Source organism: Rhizophagus irregularis, chromosome 7 (genome assembly GCF_026210795.1).
Source record: "Rhizophagus irregularis chromosome 7, complete sequence".
NCBI classification, from domain to species: Eukaryota; Fungi; Glomeromycota; class Glomeromycetes; order Glomerales; family Glomeraceae; genus Rhizophagus; species Rhizophagus irregularis.
The window spans coordinates 1,099,977-1,120,699 of NC_089435.1; the positions used below are offsets into that span (position 1 = coordinate 1,099,977).

At 25.8% G+C, this 20,723-nt stretch overlaps 4 protein-coding genes across 4 annotated transcripts; 1 reads left to right on the top strand and 3 right to left on the bottom strand.

The window, feature by feature from the left end:
• OCT59_027057 (uncharacterized protein) lies at nucleotides 1-767 on the top strand (the record flags this gene model as incomplete). The annotated part of the gene is made up of 2 exons (XM_066136684.1): nucleotides 1-171; nucleotides 513-767. 2 exons carry the CDS (start codon nucleotides 1-3, stop codon nucleotides 765-767), a joined length of 426 nt encoding a protein of 141 aa, XP_065993148.1.
• Nucleotides 768-2,888: 2,121 nt separating this feature from the next.
• OCT59_027058 (uncharacterized protein) lies at nucleotides 2,889-4,523 on the bottom strand (the record flags this gene model as incomplete). Its single annotated transcript, XM_066136685.1, has 1 exon — nucleotides 2,889-4,523. The coding sequence occupies exon 1, from the start codon at nucleotides 4,467-4,469 to the stop codon at nucleotides 2,889-2,891; it is 1,581 nt and encodes a 526-aa protein (XP_065993149.1). The 5' UTR covers nucleotides 4,470-4,523.
• Nucleotides 4,524-12,698: 8,175 nt separating this feature from the next.
• OCT59_027059 (uncharacterized protein) lies at nucleotides 12,699-15,243 on the bottom strand (the record flags this gene model as incomplete). The annotated part of the gene is made up of 6 exons (XM_025320960.2): nucleotides 12,699-12,710; nucleotides 12,779-12,823; nucleotides 12,886-12,894; nucleotides 13,498-14,423; nucleotides 14,535-14,914; nucleotides 15,002-15,243. The coding sequence occupies 6 exons, from the start codon at nucleotides 15,241-15,243 to the stop codon at nucleotides 12,699-12,701; spliced, it is 1,614 nt and encodes a 537-aa protein (XP_025170140.2).
• A 4,089-nt stretch (nucleotides 15,244-19,332) lies between these two features.
• OCT59_027060 (uncharacterized protein) lies at nucleotides 19,333-19,617 on the bottom strand (the record flags this gene model as incomplete). The annotated part of the gene is made up of 1 exon (XM_066136686.1): nucleotides 19,333-19,617. One exon carries the CDS (start codon nucleotides 19,615-19,617, stop codon nucleotides 19,333-19,335), a length of 285 nt encoding a protein of 94 aa, XP_065993150.1.
• Nucleotides 19,618-20,723: the final 1,106 nt, after the last annotated feature.

The window sequence follows — 20,723 nt, forward strand, 5'->3', positions numbered from 1 at the left end:
ATGGTCAGATTAAATAAAGATATTCTCTATTCTCTATTTGAATATTTAGAAGATAATTTATATTCATGTCTTTTAGTTAATAAAACTTGGTGTGAAATAATTGTTCTATTTTTATGGAAAGATCCTTGGAATGGATTAGTTTATGTTCGTTCAGAAATGATATTATTGAATGTAATTATATTACACATACAAGATGAAGCAAAAATTAAAGAGATTTATAATTATTTAGAAAATAGTAAAATCTATATGGCCTTACCTTTATTAAATTATCAAAGACCTTTATTAAATTATATTAGTTTTTGTAAACATTTAAATTTAGGTTCTATTATGAATATAACCAAAAATATTGTGAAAGATTAATTGTTAAAGATGAAATATTCAAACTTTTTATTAACAAAAATGTAAACATTACACACCTTTACATACCAAGAAAATTTAATTATCAATTTCAAAAATCAAATTTTTAAGTTGTTGTGCTAGCATTAATAATAATATTTTAACTGGATTATCAGAATGTAAAATCAATTAGAGAGTTGGAACTTTTTATTGTAAGTTCTAAGAACAATTATGAGATTATTAAATTAATTAAGGCTCAAAAAAAATTAGTTAATGTTTATTTTAGAAGGTATACTTACTGGGAACCACAAGATGAACCACCGTTCTGTGAGATTCTTGAAAATTCTTTGATTAAACATTCAAATACTATTCAATATTTTACAGGATTTAAACCATTTACCACAGAATTCTCTCATTTTGGGCAAATTTAAAAAGTTTAGAATTGCATGGTGATTATTTATTTGAAGAAAGCAAATGGAAGTGTTTAGAAAATTTATCTTTACCTTCTTTACAATTTTTAAAACTTCAAGAATTTCCTGTCAAGTATTTAATAAGTTTAGTTGAAAGTACAAAAAGATCACTTATTATAATAGAACTTTATAACATCATCTATTTAAAGAATGAGAATGAAAGAATTATTCATACTATTTATCAAAATTGTCCGAAACTTATATATCTAACATTTACACCTCAAGATGACAATATTTTAGAAATAGAAAAATTATTAACTACTTGTCAATATTTAAATGGATTACATATTATATCCAAAAATGATTTTAATTGGAATAAATTTTTTAATGTATTAGCTAAAATATCACCAATTAATTTGTATAATTTTTGCTTTGATAATAATTTTCCAATAGAAATTGCGCCCCTAAAATTTTTATAGATAACTGGAAAGGAAGAAATCCTATATTTTTAAAATTACAAGGTGAGATTACTATAGAAATGGAATATTTGTTAGAAGAATATGAAGTAAAAGGAAGAATAGTCAATTATGATGAATGGTAAATTTTTTTTATATTAAATTTAAAATTAAAAATGCTGATATTATTAATAGTGGGAATAATGTTTTAGATGATTTTCTTGTTAGTATAAGATCGTATCAATTGGAAATAACTGTAATTGATTGTAATATTGAATTATAATGATATTATTTATATAATCTAATTTCCATTACTTTATTTTTCAAAGAATGTAAATCATTATCATCAGTAGAAACTTGAATGACAAAAAAAATATTTTAAAAAAGCCAAATATTTAGTTCTTTGACTTTTCATAATATATTCCTTTATAAAAAGTAAAATGTTCTTTTATCAAATATGGTAACTGGTAAGTACAGTAATAAGAAAATGGGAAAAGTGGGTTGTGAAATTTTCACGTCAAAATCACTTGTAATAATTACAAGAGATATTCTAATTTAAAAGGAAGAATTTATTTTAAATTTTGTAGTACTCTTTGTACTAAATAAATTAATCTCAGCTATATAAAAAAATTATTGATTGATATTAACCAAAGATCAATTAACAATTGATTATAAATCAATGAATCATCATTTTTTGAAAATTAACTAGTGAAACTGAACTTTTTTTTCTCATATGATAGAATAAACATGGGATTTGACCGAGTTTTCTTTATATTGGTTAAATTTATTGGTTAAGATATTTAAAATGTTGATATTACCATTAACGGATGCTCTGAGGTTTAACTTCATTGATGAAGAAATAATCTTTGAAAATTCTAAGAAAAAACTTTTCTTGAGTATCATTTATTCATCAATATGACATAGTTATCATAAAACTTAATTATGCATGTTCTATATTTCGCATATTCTGTAACTATTTACTATATCGCAGAGAAATTATTATGATTTGTATATTAAAGGATTTAGCAATAATTAAAGTATGTGTCATGAAAAAAGCCGAATAGAGCATCATACGAAAGGGATAAATTCACAGGTTTGCATTGTGCAATGTTATCAAAACGGATTGTTAACATTTAAAAATGTCTATTTACATGTATGACTAAAATCAAAAAATTAAGAATTAATCCTAAATCAATTTTCATCCTTACCTAAGTCAATGACCAACTCTAAGGTTTTATTAATTCTCTTAGCTTTTAAACTTTTTTAAAGAAAAGGTAAACGTCTTGGAAATTGATCAGATTATAAAAGTTGGGCGGAAAAGAAGTAATATTTATAACCCTGTAAAAAAAGTTGATCCGTTTTTTATATTCCATGTTTTTTCCATAAGGCTCATATTTCCAGAATTAATAACCTTGTATCAATGTATCATGGAATTTATTGATTTATTTACATTTTCTGTGAATGGATCCGTTCTTACGGAGTTTTACAGAAATAACAGATAAAATTTTTATAGAGTTGTAAAATAATTTGGTTATATATATATATATATATTAATTAACTATTCATTTTACTGTATATTTGAATAAACATCATATTTAAGCCATATTTTACAAAAAGAAACTTTTATTTATTATAAATAACAATAATTTAATACATTTTAAAAAAATCTATATATACAGTAAATGAACTAGCAATACATTTCACTTACAAACTCGTGATTATATATCTTTAATTCGTGATACTTTTGAATTACAATATTATATGATCCAAATTCTTCATTTTCCATTGAAATCAAGTCATCATATTCTTCTTTATCGGAAAAATATTCTAGAAAAGCCAAATATTCAACTCTTTTATTTTTCATTATATATTCTTTTATATAATGTAAAATAGAATTTCTTTGGAATACTGGTATTCTTGTTACAGTACATACACATTTAATTAATAATTTTTTAATAAAAATGGTTTGTAAATTTTTCAAAAAAAATTCAAAATCACTTATATTACTAATTGGAATGATTAAATTTAAATATTCTAATCTGGAAGGAAGGATTTTCCATAAATTTTGTAATATGATTGAACCAGAATTAGCTATAGGGCTAATTTCAATAGTGAGATAATTAAGACTTAATTTAACTTTTTCGATTAATTTGAGTATTTTATAAATACTATCATGATTAAATTCGCAAAATGTTAAGAATTTGATGTTTGTACTATAATGATTAATAATTAAGTCTAATAACTCGACTTCTCCTCTTGGTAAACAATAAAGTTCGAGTCCAAAATTTTCTAAATAATTACCGGAGTTTTGTAATAATAATCTTATTGGTTCGATTATTATTTCAGATACAAATAACGATCTTAATTTAAAGGGGTAAGTTACAAATATTGAATCTAAAAAAGAACAACAAAGTATATGAATGGATTCTAAGACATTTAATTGTTCAAATACTTCATTTAAAGCAACTATATTTTTAAAGTCAATAAAATAAAATATAATTGTTCTTAAAGTATTGATAAAATCAGGGTTTTTGAGTGAATTATATAAGGGAAGACTATCAAAATTAAAAGAAATATTTTCGAGATTTTTTTGTGAATTAATTATATTAATTAGATTTTCTTCAACATTTTGATAAGGATCTATGAATTGAAAATTAATTGAAGAAATTGATTTGGAATTTAAGCTTAAAAATTTTAAAAATGAATCTATATTAAATGTATCATAAGTGTCAAACTTAAGATAAAGTTTCCTGATATTACAAATAAAATTTGGATTTAAAATAATTTGAGAAATAGTAATATTATAATAATTACGGTTATATGTAAAATCAAGAGTAAGTAAATTTGCATCACTTTCAACAAATAATTTAATTAATGACTTATAGATAAATTTTACGAGACCTTTTTGTCGTATCGGATTAACTATTGCATCCCACTTTTTTATAGAATTGATTAATTTATTTGTATCTAAATGTCTAATAAAACTGGAATAATTGAATAATGCATATGAAAATAAATTAGTATTAATTTCATATTTATTTAATTTTTTTTTATCATCATCATTTAAATTACATAAGTAAGCCTCAATGTAATTATAGTTTTTCGGTTGTTTAAATGAAAATGGATCTTCCCATATAAATGGGATTGTTAAACGAGACCATAACTTGTTAACTTGAAAACATGAATATAAAGTTGAAAAGTCATCCTGAAAATGTTTTATGATTTCCCATGCTACTTCCGTGCATTCCATAGCTTTTGTACATTCCATAGCGAATAATTTAGGCGAAAAGGGAAATTTTAAATTTTTTAAAAAAAATTACGCCGTAGTGTAAACTAAAGAAAAAAAAGAAAAGGGGAATTTAATTTTTTTTTTAAAAATTACGCCGAAAGTGGTTTATTTATACTAGGCGTATTTGTGTAATCACATATCATTTGAATATAAATAAATTTATTGTAGAAATGACCCCATTTTCGGAATGGTTGTTCCGATTGTTCCAATGATATTATTAATATATGTTATAAATATAGTGGTTTATCGGCATAAATTTAGCCGATGTAGATAAATACAAAAATAGTTACATGAATTTATTTCCGGCTCATTCGAGATGGTAAATCACCCATAAAATGCAAAAATAGTTTTTTATTGTTACATAAATTTATTTCCGGCTCGTAAAATACAAAAATAATTTTTTTATTGTTACAATGAAATTATAAGTACATGTAAACAACGTGTAAAATTTGAATTCACTGATTGGTCACCGGTCCTCTGTGAGATGAAACCGAATTTTTTTTTTCCTTTTTTCAAACCTTTCAAACATTTTTTTTTCGGTTTGGTCTTATTCCTAAAACCGAAATTTTTTAACTATCTTTTTTCGGTTTGTTTTTATCTTTTATTCTGATTTTTTTAAAAAAATTTTTCCTCTTTTCTAATATTTTAATACTTCTTTTTAGATTTGGTTTTTTTTTTAACTAAATTTTTTTAAATTTTTTTTAATCTATACTGTATTTTTTTAATATAATTTTTTTTTTATTTAATATTTTTTTATTACTGCTACTTAAGTACATTATTAGATTGACGCTGCGTCGCTGCGGTGTTATAGTACCTCCTTCCTAATTATTTTTTTTTGCTAATCCTTTCACCCTTTTAAATTTGGGATCAGTGATCGGAGCGGTGCTACGACAAGCACCTTTTTTCCGATTTTTATTTTTAATAATACCAATTATTTTTTAACTAATTTTTTTTCTTCCTCGTTCTTTACCTTTTAGTTTAATCGAAGTTAATATTTTTTTTATGAATAAATATGTTTTGTATGTTTTTTTTAATTAGAATAAATATATTTTTTTTGCTTAGTAAAAATAAAAAAAACATATCCAGCCAAAAAAAAAAATAAATAAAACTGATAATTTATTTAATTGTAGAGATAATTTTTTTTTTTAACAATTAATATAATTAAGGTTACGACACATTTTGACGAAATCAATTTCACAGAAACCCATTTTGCTGAAGTCATTTCTTCGAAGAGATGTGTAACGTTTCTCTGAAAGGATGTTTCGCCGAAAATACATTTTATCGAATCCATTTTACCGAATCATCCATTTTGCCGAATTCCAATTTCACCGAATCCCATTTCGCCAAATGGATATTTCGCCGAAAATAGTAACGATTACATAATATTTTCTAAAAAGTATTCATCGCGCAATGAAAATAAAAATTAAATTATTTTTAGAGATTTATTTTTTTCAGGATATTATTACTTTAATATTCAAGTAACTGATATTAATTGTTAATATTTATTCACAAAAAAGTAAGTAAAAAAAATCAATGTATTATAAAAATCAGCTAATTCAAAAATTTTTCTAGAAAAGACTTTTTTATGTATTTAGTATAAAAACTATAAAATAACCAAATGGAATAAATAATTTTTTAGCGAATTGTCCATTCAGTAAAATGGCTTCAGCGAAATGGAATTCAGTGAAATGGGGTTTCGGTGAAATGGTATTTCGGCGGCGAAACGTCCTTTCGGCGAAATATCCCTTCAGTGAAATATCTCTTTGGCGAAATGGCTTCGACGAAAATTCTGGATACCGTATAATTAATACTTATTTTAATATTGTCCATTACTAATAATTATTATTAATTTTAAACATTTTCTTTAATCAATAAATATATAATTTTTTTTTTAATTAAATAATGTATCTTTGATTAAAAGTAATTAAAATTATAATATATTATGAAAAATGGTAAAAAAAAAATAATATTTTTAATGTTTGTCCAAACAGAATTTTCACAGGATTTTGTAATTCAGGATTATGCAGTTTTTCTGGATTTTGAGACGGACCAATCTTGTCATGTGTCAAACCACATGCTAAATTTACATCCAATATATGAATTTAATAATGGCGCGGTGATATGTATTTATGTTTCGAACATTAGCAGGTTATAAAATTGTAGTGTTTATCCTTAAACATTTTTTTCTTTTTTAAAAGAGTAAACAATTGTATTAATTTCATGGACGATTATTTAAAAATTTTATAAATTTATGAGACATAATTACATCGCTAATTATTTGAACCACGTTTTTGTGCTGAGATAAAGCTGCTATATGAAATATTTGAAATATTGAAGACTTAAAAGGAATATTTTGTTACAAACGATAACGTATGTTTGTAAGATTATATAATAATATTCTTCTAAGATTATCACAACCCGCAACAGGTTGTAAACCTTTAAAATATGTTGAGATTATAATCCCGAAAAAAAGATCATCTTTGATGTCAATGTATTAAATTAATTTCAAAGAGTAATAAACAAATAGAAAGAAAAGAAATGATATTTAATAAAACTTGTTTTGTCTTTCATCACTTTCATCATCAATATAAAATAAACTCGCTCAATATCATCCAAATCTTGTTACACAAACAGAAAAATCATTTAAAATTTCGCAATTAGACAAAATATTGAAAATAGTCATAATAGAATGGTTAATGATTGTAATAAGTACAGTATATATCAATTCCTTTTTTCCGTATTTTCCGATTGTTTTTACCACTTCAGCAAACCACAGTCAAAATGATGGTAGAGTCTAATAATAACATTACTTGAATTATGGGGAAAATCGCACAATAAAATAAACCTTTCGTAAAAAAAAATTACTCATATCTTGTATTACATAAGTAACGTTTAAATAGGAAATTAATATGTTGCTTGTGGTAAGTAATAAGTATGTTGAGGCGAATTTACTTTCCAATTTTTTTAATCACGAATTCAAAATTTCCTTCCATGAACTAATATAAAAATTGTGATATCTAGTGGAATCACGAAGTAAAAGATAAATGTATAAGTATTACTTTGTAAATTCCTAACAAGCATAATATGTTCTGTTTCAATATACTGCATCCTTGCGAGATATTCATCCTGGTTCCACTATATAAATTCTGTTAAATATTATCCAAGGAAGAAATTTACCTGTGATAACACATGACGTACAGTAATATATCGAAACGAAAAAAATCTTTTTTAAACTTTAAAAAAAATTAAACACGTCCATTTAAATACAATAAAGAATAGGGATTTATTATTCTCTAACTTTAATATAATTATTAATAATATGGTTATATGATTTAAATGTAAAAATTAAAATATAATGCAAAAATATTATATTGAGTCATAAAAATAAATAAATAAAAATTCTTTGCAACTTATTTTATTTAATCATAGTTTCTCCATAGTAGTTCATTAATATTATATACATCACATATAACTGATAAAAAATGTATAAAGTCAAGTTAGAAAATTTTTCACTAAAAAAAAAAGAACAACAAAAGAAATAAAATTCATAATTATACATCAAAAATCCCCACTTCTACTTGATCTCATATAAATTACTTTTCGTTAAAAAATAAATAAATTATATTATCAATTGTAACAATAATTTTAATAAAAGTCATTTTTCTTTTGAAATATAATTTTTTTGAACAAGTACACAATAATATCTTAAAATACCCATTTTATTATTAGAATAAGTTAAAGAACAACTTTCCTTATAGTAGCTTCCGTGTGATTTTATGTGATTCAACAGTTGAAGGGTATAATGGTATAATACTGCTGGTTTTTATTACACTCTATAAAGTGTATATTAACCTAAATGTTAGAAAAAAAAATTATTAAAAATAAAAATTTGTAAGGAACGAACGGTCGAACGGTGGCTTAAAAAATTTTGATAATATTTTTGGAATTCGCTGATCACATCACTTTTCTTTACGTAATAATCCCACACCATGCCTAATAAAAAAAAAGCAGGTATAACATGATCAGTCTTGGTTTTGGCTCATCATATGTTCTAATAAACATGCATACTGCGGGTGAATCTGCGAAGTTTCTCAAGAAAAGTTGCAGTTGATATATTTATTTAAATTTCTTGTTAACTAGTAAAAGTTACAATTACATCATAATTATTGCTTTCACGTTAGTCTTATGATTATAAATTTGAGAAACGATAAACAAACCAAATTGAGAAATATATTCTTATTTTATAAATGAACCTAAATATATACTGATTGATTGACCATGATTTTTGACTATCCTTTAAAATCAACTCTCTTGATATCATCCAATTACATTGAGGCGCCAATGAGGCGCCTGAGGCGGCGTCCTTAATTAATTTAATTGACATTTGACATTTTCATTGTGTGGTGTATGTGGGTCAGCTACTCAGCTTTATATGGTGAAGTACATATTGTTTGACATTATAAAACACCATATTGTTTAGCTTGAAGTACAAATCATTTTGTATTAATTGCATTAGATGCAAAGTGTTTATCATCCTATTGGGACTTTGGAATTTCTTTTATAGAATTACTTAAATTTACACCATTTGAATTTAACTATTTTAACTAAATATGGAAAATCAATTCCACTTTCGTCAAACTGTATAAAATTATAATAATTATTATAATAATTAATAAAATTTATTAACGCGCTACATTAAATTTTTGTTAATTAATTTGTGTACAAATTTTTTAATTTTAAAAAGAAATTGGCAACGAATTTTAATTAGTCAAAAAATTAATTAAGAATATTTATTTTAATATAAAATTATTTTCCAGAATAAATGATTTCCCCGAATGTCATTTTCCTGAAAAATCGTTTCCCAAAAGTCCATTTTCCGAACCGGATCATTTTCCTGAAACTTTAATTTCCATAATATTAATATTCCGAATAGATATTTTATTGGATTTATATAAAAATTTCTTTTTTTAGAATCGATTGTATTTATATCTAATAAATCATAATGACAAAAAAAGGAATTAATTCCTTAAATATTTTCCCATGATTTTTAATAAAGCAATAATTCCTTAATCCCTGTTATTATTTATTATAAAAAAAAGGTGAAATTCGGAAAATTGGATATCATGAAATGGTATATTTCAGTGGGAAACTGGCATTTTGTAGATCAGCCCAGTAAGGCTGCTCCAAATTAATTTTAGTTTGACGTTCTCCCTCCCCCCTGGCCCCTTTATTATTAAAATTTCAAAGGTAATTTAAACACATATGTTTATACATGTTTAAAACACCCTCTCTCTTTTATAAAATTGAGCGATACCGAATATTTCCGATTTTATTAAAATATAATCTAATTGAATCCATTGGATCAACTCAATTTAATCCATTTAATCCAAACCGGATATTTAATTTATGAATCTGAGGCGTATTTGTGAATGCATTCTACGTAGTAATAAGTAGTCCGGAGTAAAAAGGAAAGATAAAGAACTAAATTAAAATTCTGATAATAAAAAAAAAAATTGGATATATTGTTTGGTTGCGAAGTTGTGCTTTGGTTATGGATGAAAGAAAAATACACGTGGTTATAATGTTACGATTGGGTAAAACTCTCACGTGACTCAATTTTCATAAATTTCTTTTAACAAAAAAACGCAAACAAAGTTTAAGTTATTATTATATTTCAAAATGAAATTCTTCCTCACACTTCCTTACATTAAAAAATAAGATTTAATGCTCGGATGATATTTTCTGTGATCTGCTGCTGTATTAACCTTTTTCCATTCTTGTTTTAAATTTACACCTTATATTTTAGATACATTTATGATGGAAGAATTTTTTTAGAGAATATGATAATTCGAATATAATTAAAATCTTGGTCGCTAGAAGTAAACTTGGCCTCTAAGAACTGATCTCTTACTTACTACAATCTTTTTTGATTAAAGCTAAGTCAAATGGGATGGAACGAAGTTTTAATTTAATATATCAAACAAGCTTTGGGAATCATTCTTTTTTGAACTTCAATATTCTGTATTAATATGTCATTCAAAAAGCCAGATAAATTAATTAAATTATCAAATTTCTTTTCAATCGAAGAAAACTCTATTATTCAAAGTAATGGTCGAAATTAAAATATAGGAACATGTGTTTAAATGGGGGCTTACTCAAATCCGGGACTTCCTTCTGATTCTACAAATTGTTCATAAAAGATTTCGACATTTTGAAAGATACTTTACAACATTGTATTCCAATTTATTAAATTCTATGATATTACCTATAAAAGAATTAAATGAATTAAACTCATTGGTCGCAGTAAACAAGCTACTATAGCCCAAACAGAACTAAAGGGAGAGAAGGTAGAAGATTTTGTTCGTATTGCTGATCGATCCTTATATAATTCATAATTTTTTTTGTATTTTTTTTTTCGTTTATAAAAATATTACTAATACACTGTTATTTTTTAGTTAGATTGGATTTGAAAAAACAATATTTGACTATAGAACTGAGAGAAACATGTTGGAGCTCATGGTAATGTTGAGAAGTTTACCATTCCAATTCTTTAATGTCTCAGTTTTCGAAGGTATACTTTCACTTACTATTCTTTTAAGCTTTTTTATATAGTGAAACATTACTAACATTTCTGTTTATTTTTTTAGGAAATGGTCTGGTCTTTAGAGGTAACCTGAAATGTGAATGGACTCTTAGTAATGTTCAACACATTTAATTTTATTACAATAGCTTGTAATCAAAATATCAAAATTAATAAGATACTAGGTTAATAATCTATTAAATATAAATTAAGAAGCATTGTCTTATTGTTTCAACTTTCAAGTACATCATTTAAATTGATTCTTATAGACTATTAATAGAATTAAATAAACCAGCTTATCCTTTATTAATTTCTGGATTTTATATTATCAGTTACTAGCTGGATGCCCGCGTTTCACGCGGGCCTGGCTAATTAAAATTATGAAAATCAGATACCTTTCTGCTAAGCTGTTATATAAAGTCTAGAATGGTTATTAGCATTAATTTAGAATTTTGTGGTAAATAGGGAATCATAGGCTGTGTATGGCAAGGGATTTTTATAGGTGCCGTCGGAATTGCCGAATTGAATTTACGGCGTTACGAAATATGGATTTTACCATTTAAATATCTAACAAATCATCAAGATCAGCATTATAGATTTACGGATTACAAATTATCTTCGGCATAATAAAAAAAAAATATTTTACTTTCTTTGTGTAATTTTTGTATATTTAGCATTAAATAATTACGGCATTACGACGATTTAATATATTACGGTATAAACTTCATATGCCGTAGTGATTTTACAGCACTCACAATCCTTGCGAAATATTTTAAAAGTTATTACATATTAATAGGAATATTAATCATTACAAAGTATAACAGATAATGAGTGTCAGTATAAATAATATGCAATACATTTTTTATTATAATAGTTATTATAATAGTCATAGTGGTTCATTAGGAAGCCGGGCAAACCTAAAAAACATCCAAAGAATCATTAGACCTAAAAAAAGGTACCAAAATTTAAAAAAAGAAAAGAAAAAATGATTAGTAATTATGAAAAAGAATTTTTTAAAAAAAATTAAAAATATAATTCAAACTAACCTTCACTCTGAAAGGTACCACCAAAACCTAAAAAAGAGAAAAGGGTGTTCCCTACAAAAAAAAAGTTAAATTAGTGACATTTTTTAAAGTTTAAAATTCATTTTCAGAACTTACCCAAAGTTCTCAAAAATTGATCATCTACTAAAAAAAGAAAAGAATGAATCATCAATAATGTATCGTTAAAGAAATAATGTTAGGAAAATATTATTTACCAAAATTTACATCTGTCCAAGGTGTTGCAGTACTGTCTAAACTACAAAATATAGAACACAAAATGTTAGTTTTAATGTTTCATTTCATTAAGAAATAAAAAAAATTAATGAAAAACACTTACAAATTCCATGTCTGGAAAGAGCCAAAGAACCACCCTACAGAATGCAAAAATAAACATTAGTAAACATTTTGTTAACTAACATTATGTTAAAAGAAGCATTTTAAAAGAACCTACTAAAATTTCACACGTCCAGAATCATGAACAAACCATATAAAAAAGGAAGCAACATGATGTTAGTAAATGTTTTGTTAAAAAATTTTTCAAAGAAAAAATACTCACCACAATTCTGTTCGTGTATAAATTATTCCTTATTCAGTTATCTAAAAAAATGAAAAATCAAACTGTTAGAAATGTTTGATTAAAAGAAATGTATTAAATCCTTCCTTACCAAATTTCCACGCGTCTGAAGACAAACCAAGAAAACCACTGATACCTAAAAAAAGAAAGCTTTATTTTTTTGGTTTTTTTTTGGTTTATTGCATAGTTATTAAATACCTGTAATTGCTGTTATTAGAAATGTTCAATCCCCCTGGTAAAATCCTACTTTGAGAGCTGTGCTGGCATTAGAAATTAAAAATTAAATGTAAAAGAAAAGGTGTATTTTTTTTTAAAAGAAAGGGATTTTTTTTCGTCATATGGGAAAATTCAGAAACTGAAAAATATATTTTTTTTTTAAAAAAAAAAGAAAATGCGTCGTATGGGAAAATCCAAAAAACTTTTTTTTAAAAAAAACAATGACGATTGCTCAATAAATTTTTTATATTTTATATTACAATTAGTACTAATTGGATTAGTTGCTATAATTTGTTTTTACGCCAATCATTTATGCAGCCTAATTCAAAATTGTATTGGGATTAGAGCTGCTAATCAATGTCAAATGATGCGCCACTCCGAATCTATATAAAAATCTGTAGCACAGGGCGCAGACACATGATAATGGACGATCCAATTTAAATCCACCTTTTTATGCAGGGTAGTCTTAACGTCACGGTCGCACAATGCTTTTTTTTATAGATAGAGATTATGAATAGCTTCTAATAATTTTTTGTTTATTTATTCAATATAAACTTGACGACGTTTCAAAAAATATTTTAATAGTAACAATACCAAAATAACACCAATAACACCAAAAATATTACCTTGTTGATAAAAGTTGTAAATTATTGATGCAAAATAAAAAACAAAAGATATAACAGACGACAATACTAACATAAAAAATATTACTGGCAGAAGAATAACAAATTTCCCAAGCATCCATTTAATAAATCGAATTACTCTCTTAAACATTCTATTGATAAATCGAAAAATTATATCAATAAATAGAAAAATGATGGATTTATATCTATCATCAACAATTTGAAATACTTCATATTCTTCTATTTCAAAAGCTTCTTTGTTAATAACTTTCTTTTCATAAGAATGCTGCTTGCTTTTTCCGGCAATATTATTATTTAAAGAATAAACAAACAAATCATGTAATCCAAAACAAGGTCCTTTGTTTTTGCACCAAGTGATTGCTTCTCTTTTAGATGTGACACGACTTAATACAGGTACTGTTCGGTTGGTTAATGAAAATATAAAACTATTTGATGATTTACGTTGATGGTTATTGTAAAAATCACAATTATGATATAATATGGGACTCCTTTCATCTTCTAATATTTTAAAACTACGCCATTCCAATGGATTATATCCACCAATTATTTCACCTGAATCGTGAACTTTAATGACAACAACTGTTGGTCCTTTATTATCACAATTCTCATGAAATTTCTTGATTTTAAAGTCTTCTTGACTTGCACGATAAATAAGTTCAAGTTTAAAAGGTATATTTTTAAAATTGTAAGATGCTCCACGTTTTTTATCAATCCAACTTGCTATCAATGCTGCATCTTTAGAATTAATAATTTTCGAGTCAAATAGAAATCTTGAGGGTAAAACATTGAATGTAGTTTTGAAATTAGAGTTTGATAAATATTGAAGAACTTCTCCATCAAGACCATCCGGTAAGATATCCTTAAATTGAGTCCTAACTTTTGTATAATCATTGAATGACATTTGAAAGAATCGAATGTGAGGAATACAATTATGAATTATTTTTTCTAGATTTATAAAATCTATTGGTGTCCATTTAGTTATATCACCATCTAAAATAGAATTGGTATTTTCAATTCCCCATTTAATTAAATATTCCCAAATTTCAATCTCTTCTAATTCAAAATCATCACATTTTAAAAGTTGTATAAAGAAAGATTCTTCAATTTTTAAGTATTCCTCCGATTCAAAAATAATTTTAGGTTTACTACAAACTAATTCTAATACAAAATTATATAAATTAATGAAATGACTATGTTGACTAACTTTGACAATATCTTTTGGTTGCCAGGCAGACCTATTTCCAGTTAAAGTTTCCTCAAGTTGTTGAAATACTTCAATTAATTGAAGCTCATCCGCTGCGATAGCAACATCAATAAGATTAATTTCATTATTATCTTTAATATAAAGTAATCCTGTATAAATATACCTATTCGTGATATTATTTTTGTAAATGATTAATGATTTTATTTTTTTTAAAAAAAATAATAATTAAATTGGAAAAAAATGTATTTACTTTATAATAACCTCAAACACCAAAGGTGAAATATTAGGTTTATTAAAAATGATGATTCCATCTTCTTTTCTTGCCCATCGTGCAGATAATCCATTTTTAAAATAGATTGACCTAGAAGATAAAATTAACGAATGTGCTTTAAATTCCTTAATATTTTCTTCTTTACCAACTATAATTTTCACATCATAATCGTCAGGATTTTCAAGTAAATTTGAAAAATCTATGGGCAATGTACAGTTCATATTTTGTAAATTTAACAAAAAGACAATAAGCCTAAAGGCATCCGGTTTAAGAATTTATTAGTTTTATATCATTATTCTGTACAACCGGTGCACAACCTAATGCACCACAAGGGGAAGGTGGGCTAATTTTTAAATTTAATTATTGATCGACAAAATTTCCCCCGCATTACACCAACATCGCCACTCAAAAGTGGTAGCCTGATTTATTTTTCGGTTACATATGCCGGTTACACGTGATTTCGATAATCATTTATTGACGTATTGATCTTTTCGGATAAATATTTCTCTTCACCATAACTTTTTTATAAACTCATATTTAAATGAAGGGTCACGTAATAAGCCAAAACGACATCAAATTTTTAGTCATTAGAGAAATCACGTATAACCGGAAAATAAGGCTATCGCTTTTCGGTGTGATGCTAAGGTCACTATCCGTGAAAATAAGATGAAGGTTCAGATCAACAAGCTGCAGCAGCATTATACTGTATATAAGGTTTACCGTTCAAAGTTCAAACGAATTGTTTTTTATTATGAATGATAATAAACTTTTACGTAACTTATCCCAAAATTTACTTGAAATTTCAATTGATGATGAATATTATAATGTTATTATTGAAGTTGGCATTGATCCTTCATCCTTATATAAAGATATTTCGTGCTCATATGGTTATCTTACATTATCGTTCCACTTATATAAATGTTAGATTACAAAAATTATAAAAATTTACGAAAATAAGGAAAAATAACATTATTCTTCGTCGTCTATTACTGGGCATATAATCTGATTATCTGTTATCCTGTTATTCATATAAGAATATCAACATTTGGTGCAGGTTATCTACATCTCGAAATTTTATTTTATTAAAACTTAATATTGTCATGGGATATTTTTTTCTTATATTTTTTATTTTTTTATTTATTTTTATCTATTTATTTTAGCTATGTTACATAGAGTCATTTTCAGTTATTTTCAGTTATTTAGTGATTAGATAACAACGGAAGCTTAGCTGTGGGAAGGTGACTGAGTACAGGTGATACAGGTGGCTATATAGACAAAATATGCCCAGATCACCACAATTGGCCGGGTGGCAATTCTGTTTGAAAGACAGATTTGCACCAGAATTTTTAACAATATAAAAAAGCCGTTGTTGGAAGTGCGATTGGAGTAGTTCAGTTAGTCCTAAGTTTGAGTTAGTTTTGTATAGGTCTTATTTTCAACAGATAGATATACAGATATTACAGAGTGCCGATAGAGGCAGTAATATCGTATTTGTTCCATTGTTAATAAACCTGCCAATCTGGTTCCACATTACTTATATATGTTTTGTCATTTTTAACACACACTGTTTATTATTGTTTATTATCGTTTATTAACATTGTCTTTTATTATCATTTGTTAGTTTTTTGTTATATACCATTGATTATCCGTATACATAATATCACCAATCATTGTTATACACACACCACCTACCCTCAATCTATCACGTTACTTATTATCGTTCACAATCGTTTATTATCATTTATCCGTATACATTTTTACCTTATCGCTTGTCATACATCATTATATTACCCTGTCATTTATTAACCGATCCTTATATTTTTTCTGTTACTATCTATCAAACTTCAGAAACTGGTGGTAACAATATTTACTGTATATTAATTGCATTAGTAAAAACTTTGGATAAATACTAAATAAAATAAATGAATAATAATGATGATAAAACTATATTAAGGTAATCTTTTAACGTTAGGTCTGGTTCATTTCACCGACAATCACAAACGTTTCACCGACAAGGTTATTTTACCGACAATCATTTCACTGACAATCATTTCACTGACATAAAAAATAAATATCAATTGAGTATGAGATATTTTATTATAAAACTTTTTTTTTTAGATATTTAACGCCCAGTAAAGTACAAAAGAATATTGTATCACAAAGAATTTAATTCATCCATATATGGCTAACTTATATTGATAAAATCAAATAAAATTTTTCCGTTAAAAAAAGAACCAATAGAATGAAATGTAGTTGAAATCACCATACGTTTAAAGTCCGATATTGATGAATATGTACTGTAGATTTCCTTGCAGTTATCGTATTTATTACACTTTTGTTCCGAGAAATGATATCATATAATTATCAAATTTCAAAATATTAAAAATATTTTAGTCAATGTTATAATAAAGTAGTATAAAAAAACAAACATTATTGATACTGCTTTCATAACGCAAACAGATTTTACGACCCATTTTATTACTAAAAAAGGAGAACGGCTGGGAAACACTTAAATTCTCTTGTACTAACATTGTATTGATATGAAATTGACAAAAAAATTTTTTTTTTAACTAATTTTAGTCACTTTGACCAATAGAAATGTAAATTTTTAATTTTTTTTTTTAAATCGATGTCGATCAAATGATCAGTGATCATAAGACATTCGACCAATCATCTTCTATTTCTATATTAAATTTCAAATTAACGCTCATTTTTATAAAAATTTTTAGTATGTACATGGTAAACAAGAAACCTTAACTTTTGTAACATGATGCTAATATTATGAATAAACATATTTACGTGACATTCAATACAAAATGGCGCAATAATTCCAAAAATATGTAAAATGAAATATTGCAAATATTGCTTGCTCTTGGCCAGTTATTAACTAACAACTGTTTCTCCTGAACACCACGTAGAGGTGGCAAGCTTCGTTCAGGGTAAAAAAGAAATCACTCACCTATAATCTTATACAACCAGTTTATAATTAATAGGATTAAAAAAAAAATAATAATATTTGGGTTGTTAAGAACAAAAATTGAGCAGAGACGTTCGGACATATAGATATATATATAATATAACAACCTTCACAACTTGACCAATTCTATATGTAAACTGTGTTTTTTTAGTTATGTTCTGGCCCCAGATACGACTACTTATGCACATGTGCATCAAATCAAGAAAGAAAATTATAAAAGAAAATTATTTACATAAAAATCAAAACAAATAAAAAAAATGCACATGTGCATCAGAACAAGAAAGAAATTATTTTTGTAAAATCAAAAATAAGCTTTCTCATCCCCCCATCTAATTATTTGGTTTACATATATACACAATACGTACTATGTACATACATACATAAAATACGTACGTATATATACGTAATGTGGGAAAGTCGAACGAGCAATAAACACAGGTTTCTCGACTCAATTTTATTAGAAAAATTTGTTTAAGTATGGCTTTAGCTTTTTTAAAGTTTTTAACGTGAAGTTGGTCGTACCTACGGTTTAAAATGAGATGTGGAGTTGGTTGCACCTTACCTATTACCATACTTAACAAGAAAAAAATGAATAAAAGAAAAAGAAAAGCGAGAAGGAATAAAAAAGGAGAGAGGAGTTGAAGAGAATAAAGAGAAAAAAGTGGTTATTTTATACTATATTTTACTTAACCATGATGAGTCATGTTACAAACATGTAAACTCCGATAGTATAGAAAATAGACATGTGTTTGCAATAATTTCTCACGTAATGTCGTAATCTTGTATATATGACGTCAAATTTTATATACTATTTCTGTGGGCGTATATAAATCATTACATCACTAACCGAAAAACCCATTACTGCGTAACTTATTACAGTATATTTTCAAAAATATTAGTGATGTACAATCGATGTCTAAAACTCCTAGTACCTCTAGAATAAAGCCAATATAAACACAGAATTATAAGAATAAAAATCTTTTGAAACCTAACTAAATATAAAGGTAGATAATCTATTATCAATAACTTGAAATACTTCATATTCCTCCATTTCAAAAGTTTCTCTATTAATAATTTTCTTTTCATATGAATGTTGCTTGCTTTTTACCAACAATATTATTAATAAAAGATCCTGATGATTTGATATACAAATCTTGTAACCAAAAATATAGTCCCTCATTTTACTCCAAATGATTGCTTCCTTTTCAAAATTGACTCGACTTAATATAGGATTAAATCGATTTGTTAATGAAAATTATTTGACGTTTTACATTGATAATTTTTTGGTGGTTACGAGATCTTTCATCTGCTACCATTTTTGTATGACACCATTCTAATGGATTATATCCACCAATCTCTCGGGTGTAATTATAAGAACAGTTGGTCCCTTATTATCGCAATGTTTATGGAATTTATCAATCACAAAACCATCGCGACTAGCACGACAAATAACAGATTCGATTAAATTTAAAAGGTAAATCTTTAAAATGATAAGGTGTTCCTTTTTCTTATCAATCCAACTTGCTATTAATGCAACATCTGTAGTAATTAATAATCTTGGAGTCAAATATATATCTTGGCGGCAAAGCATTGGGGAAAGTCTGGAGGTCGAGACCATCAGGAAAAATATTTTTAAAATATACAAAATCTTTTTTAGTTAAAACGAGAAGTAATGACAGGCAATTGTATAATAATATGAATGTGATCTTTGGAGGTTTATAAATCTTATAATTTACAGGTTTCGTTATATTGTCTCCAAGTTCTTAGTGACACCTTCAAAAAAATCACCCGATATGCAGCTTCGATGGTTTCTCGTGACCCAAAAATTCAGATCTTCTACCAGGAATGTGCAATCTAAAAGCAACTTTTTTGTCATTAGCAATAATTGTGTTGAACAGATGCTAACCTGGAACATAATTAGATTCATATGTCTGTAAAGTATAATTCGTATTTCACTTCTTTAATAACAATTTTTAAAACAATATTAATGCTTCTTGTTAAATATTTATTAAACAATTTATAATTTTCTCTTTTAGTAATATCTACATCTTAAAAACTATATATTAATAACTTTTTTTTTTAACAAAAAAAAAGAGCTGTGATGCCATTATCTCTAAGTTTCTAACTCAAACTTTGAAAATCTCATATTTCTTCCCTTTGATTTTTTTTACGATCCATTATACGCAGTGATAGAGCTGGTTACCAAATAGAATTTTGGTTATTCTCGAATTTACTTAAAATTTCTCTAAATTTTAATATAAGTACTTGCGGAAAACAGAATTATTAGGTATATTTACGAGTAGCACACTTAAAAATCTACAAATTTTTGTTATTTTTTTAAATTTAGTTTTATCCAATAATTTGTTATATTAATAAACATCTTTAAATATTCATTTGAACTACTTAAAATATTTAACGCGATATATTTTAATGATAGTTTCGTCCATTAAATCAATGTATTAATAAGGCGGCGCAAAGTTATAAATTCGGTTTTCATATCACACATATCACAATTTGTCTTTTTTTTGACCCAGCCGTCGCCCGGGATTTTATTTTTACAGCTGTTTTCATATTATTCGGGACAAACTAATACAGTAATCCGTTCCATAGTACAGGTTTTTTTATTATGGGCCGTTGCAAAAAGATTGATACCTCGCCCAAAAAGGAAATGATCTACGCCAAGACAAATACTGTGCGACCAAAACAAAGTGGGCTGAAAAAAAA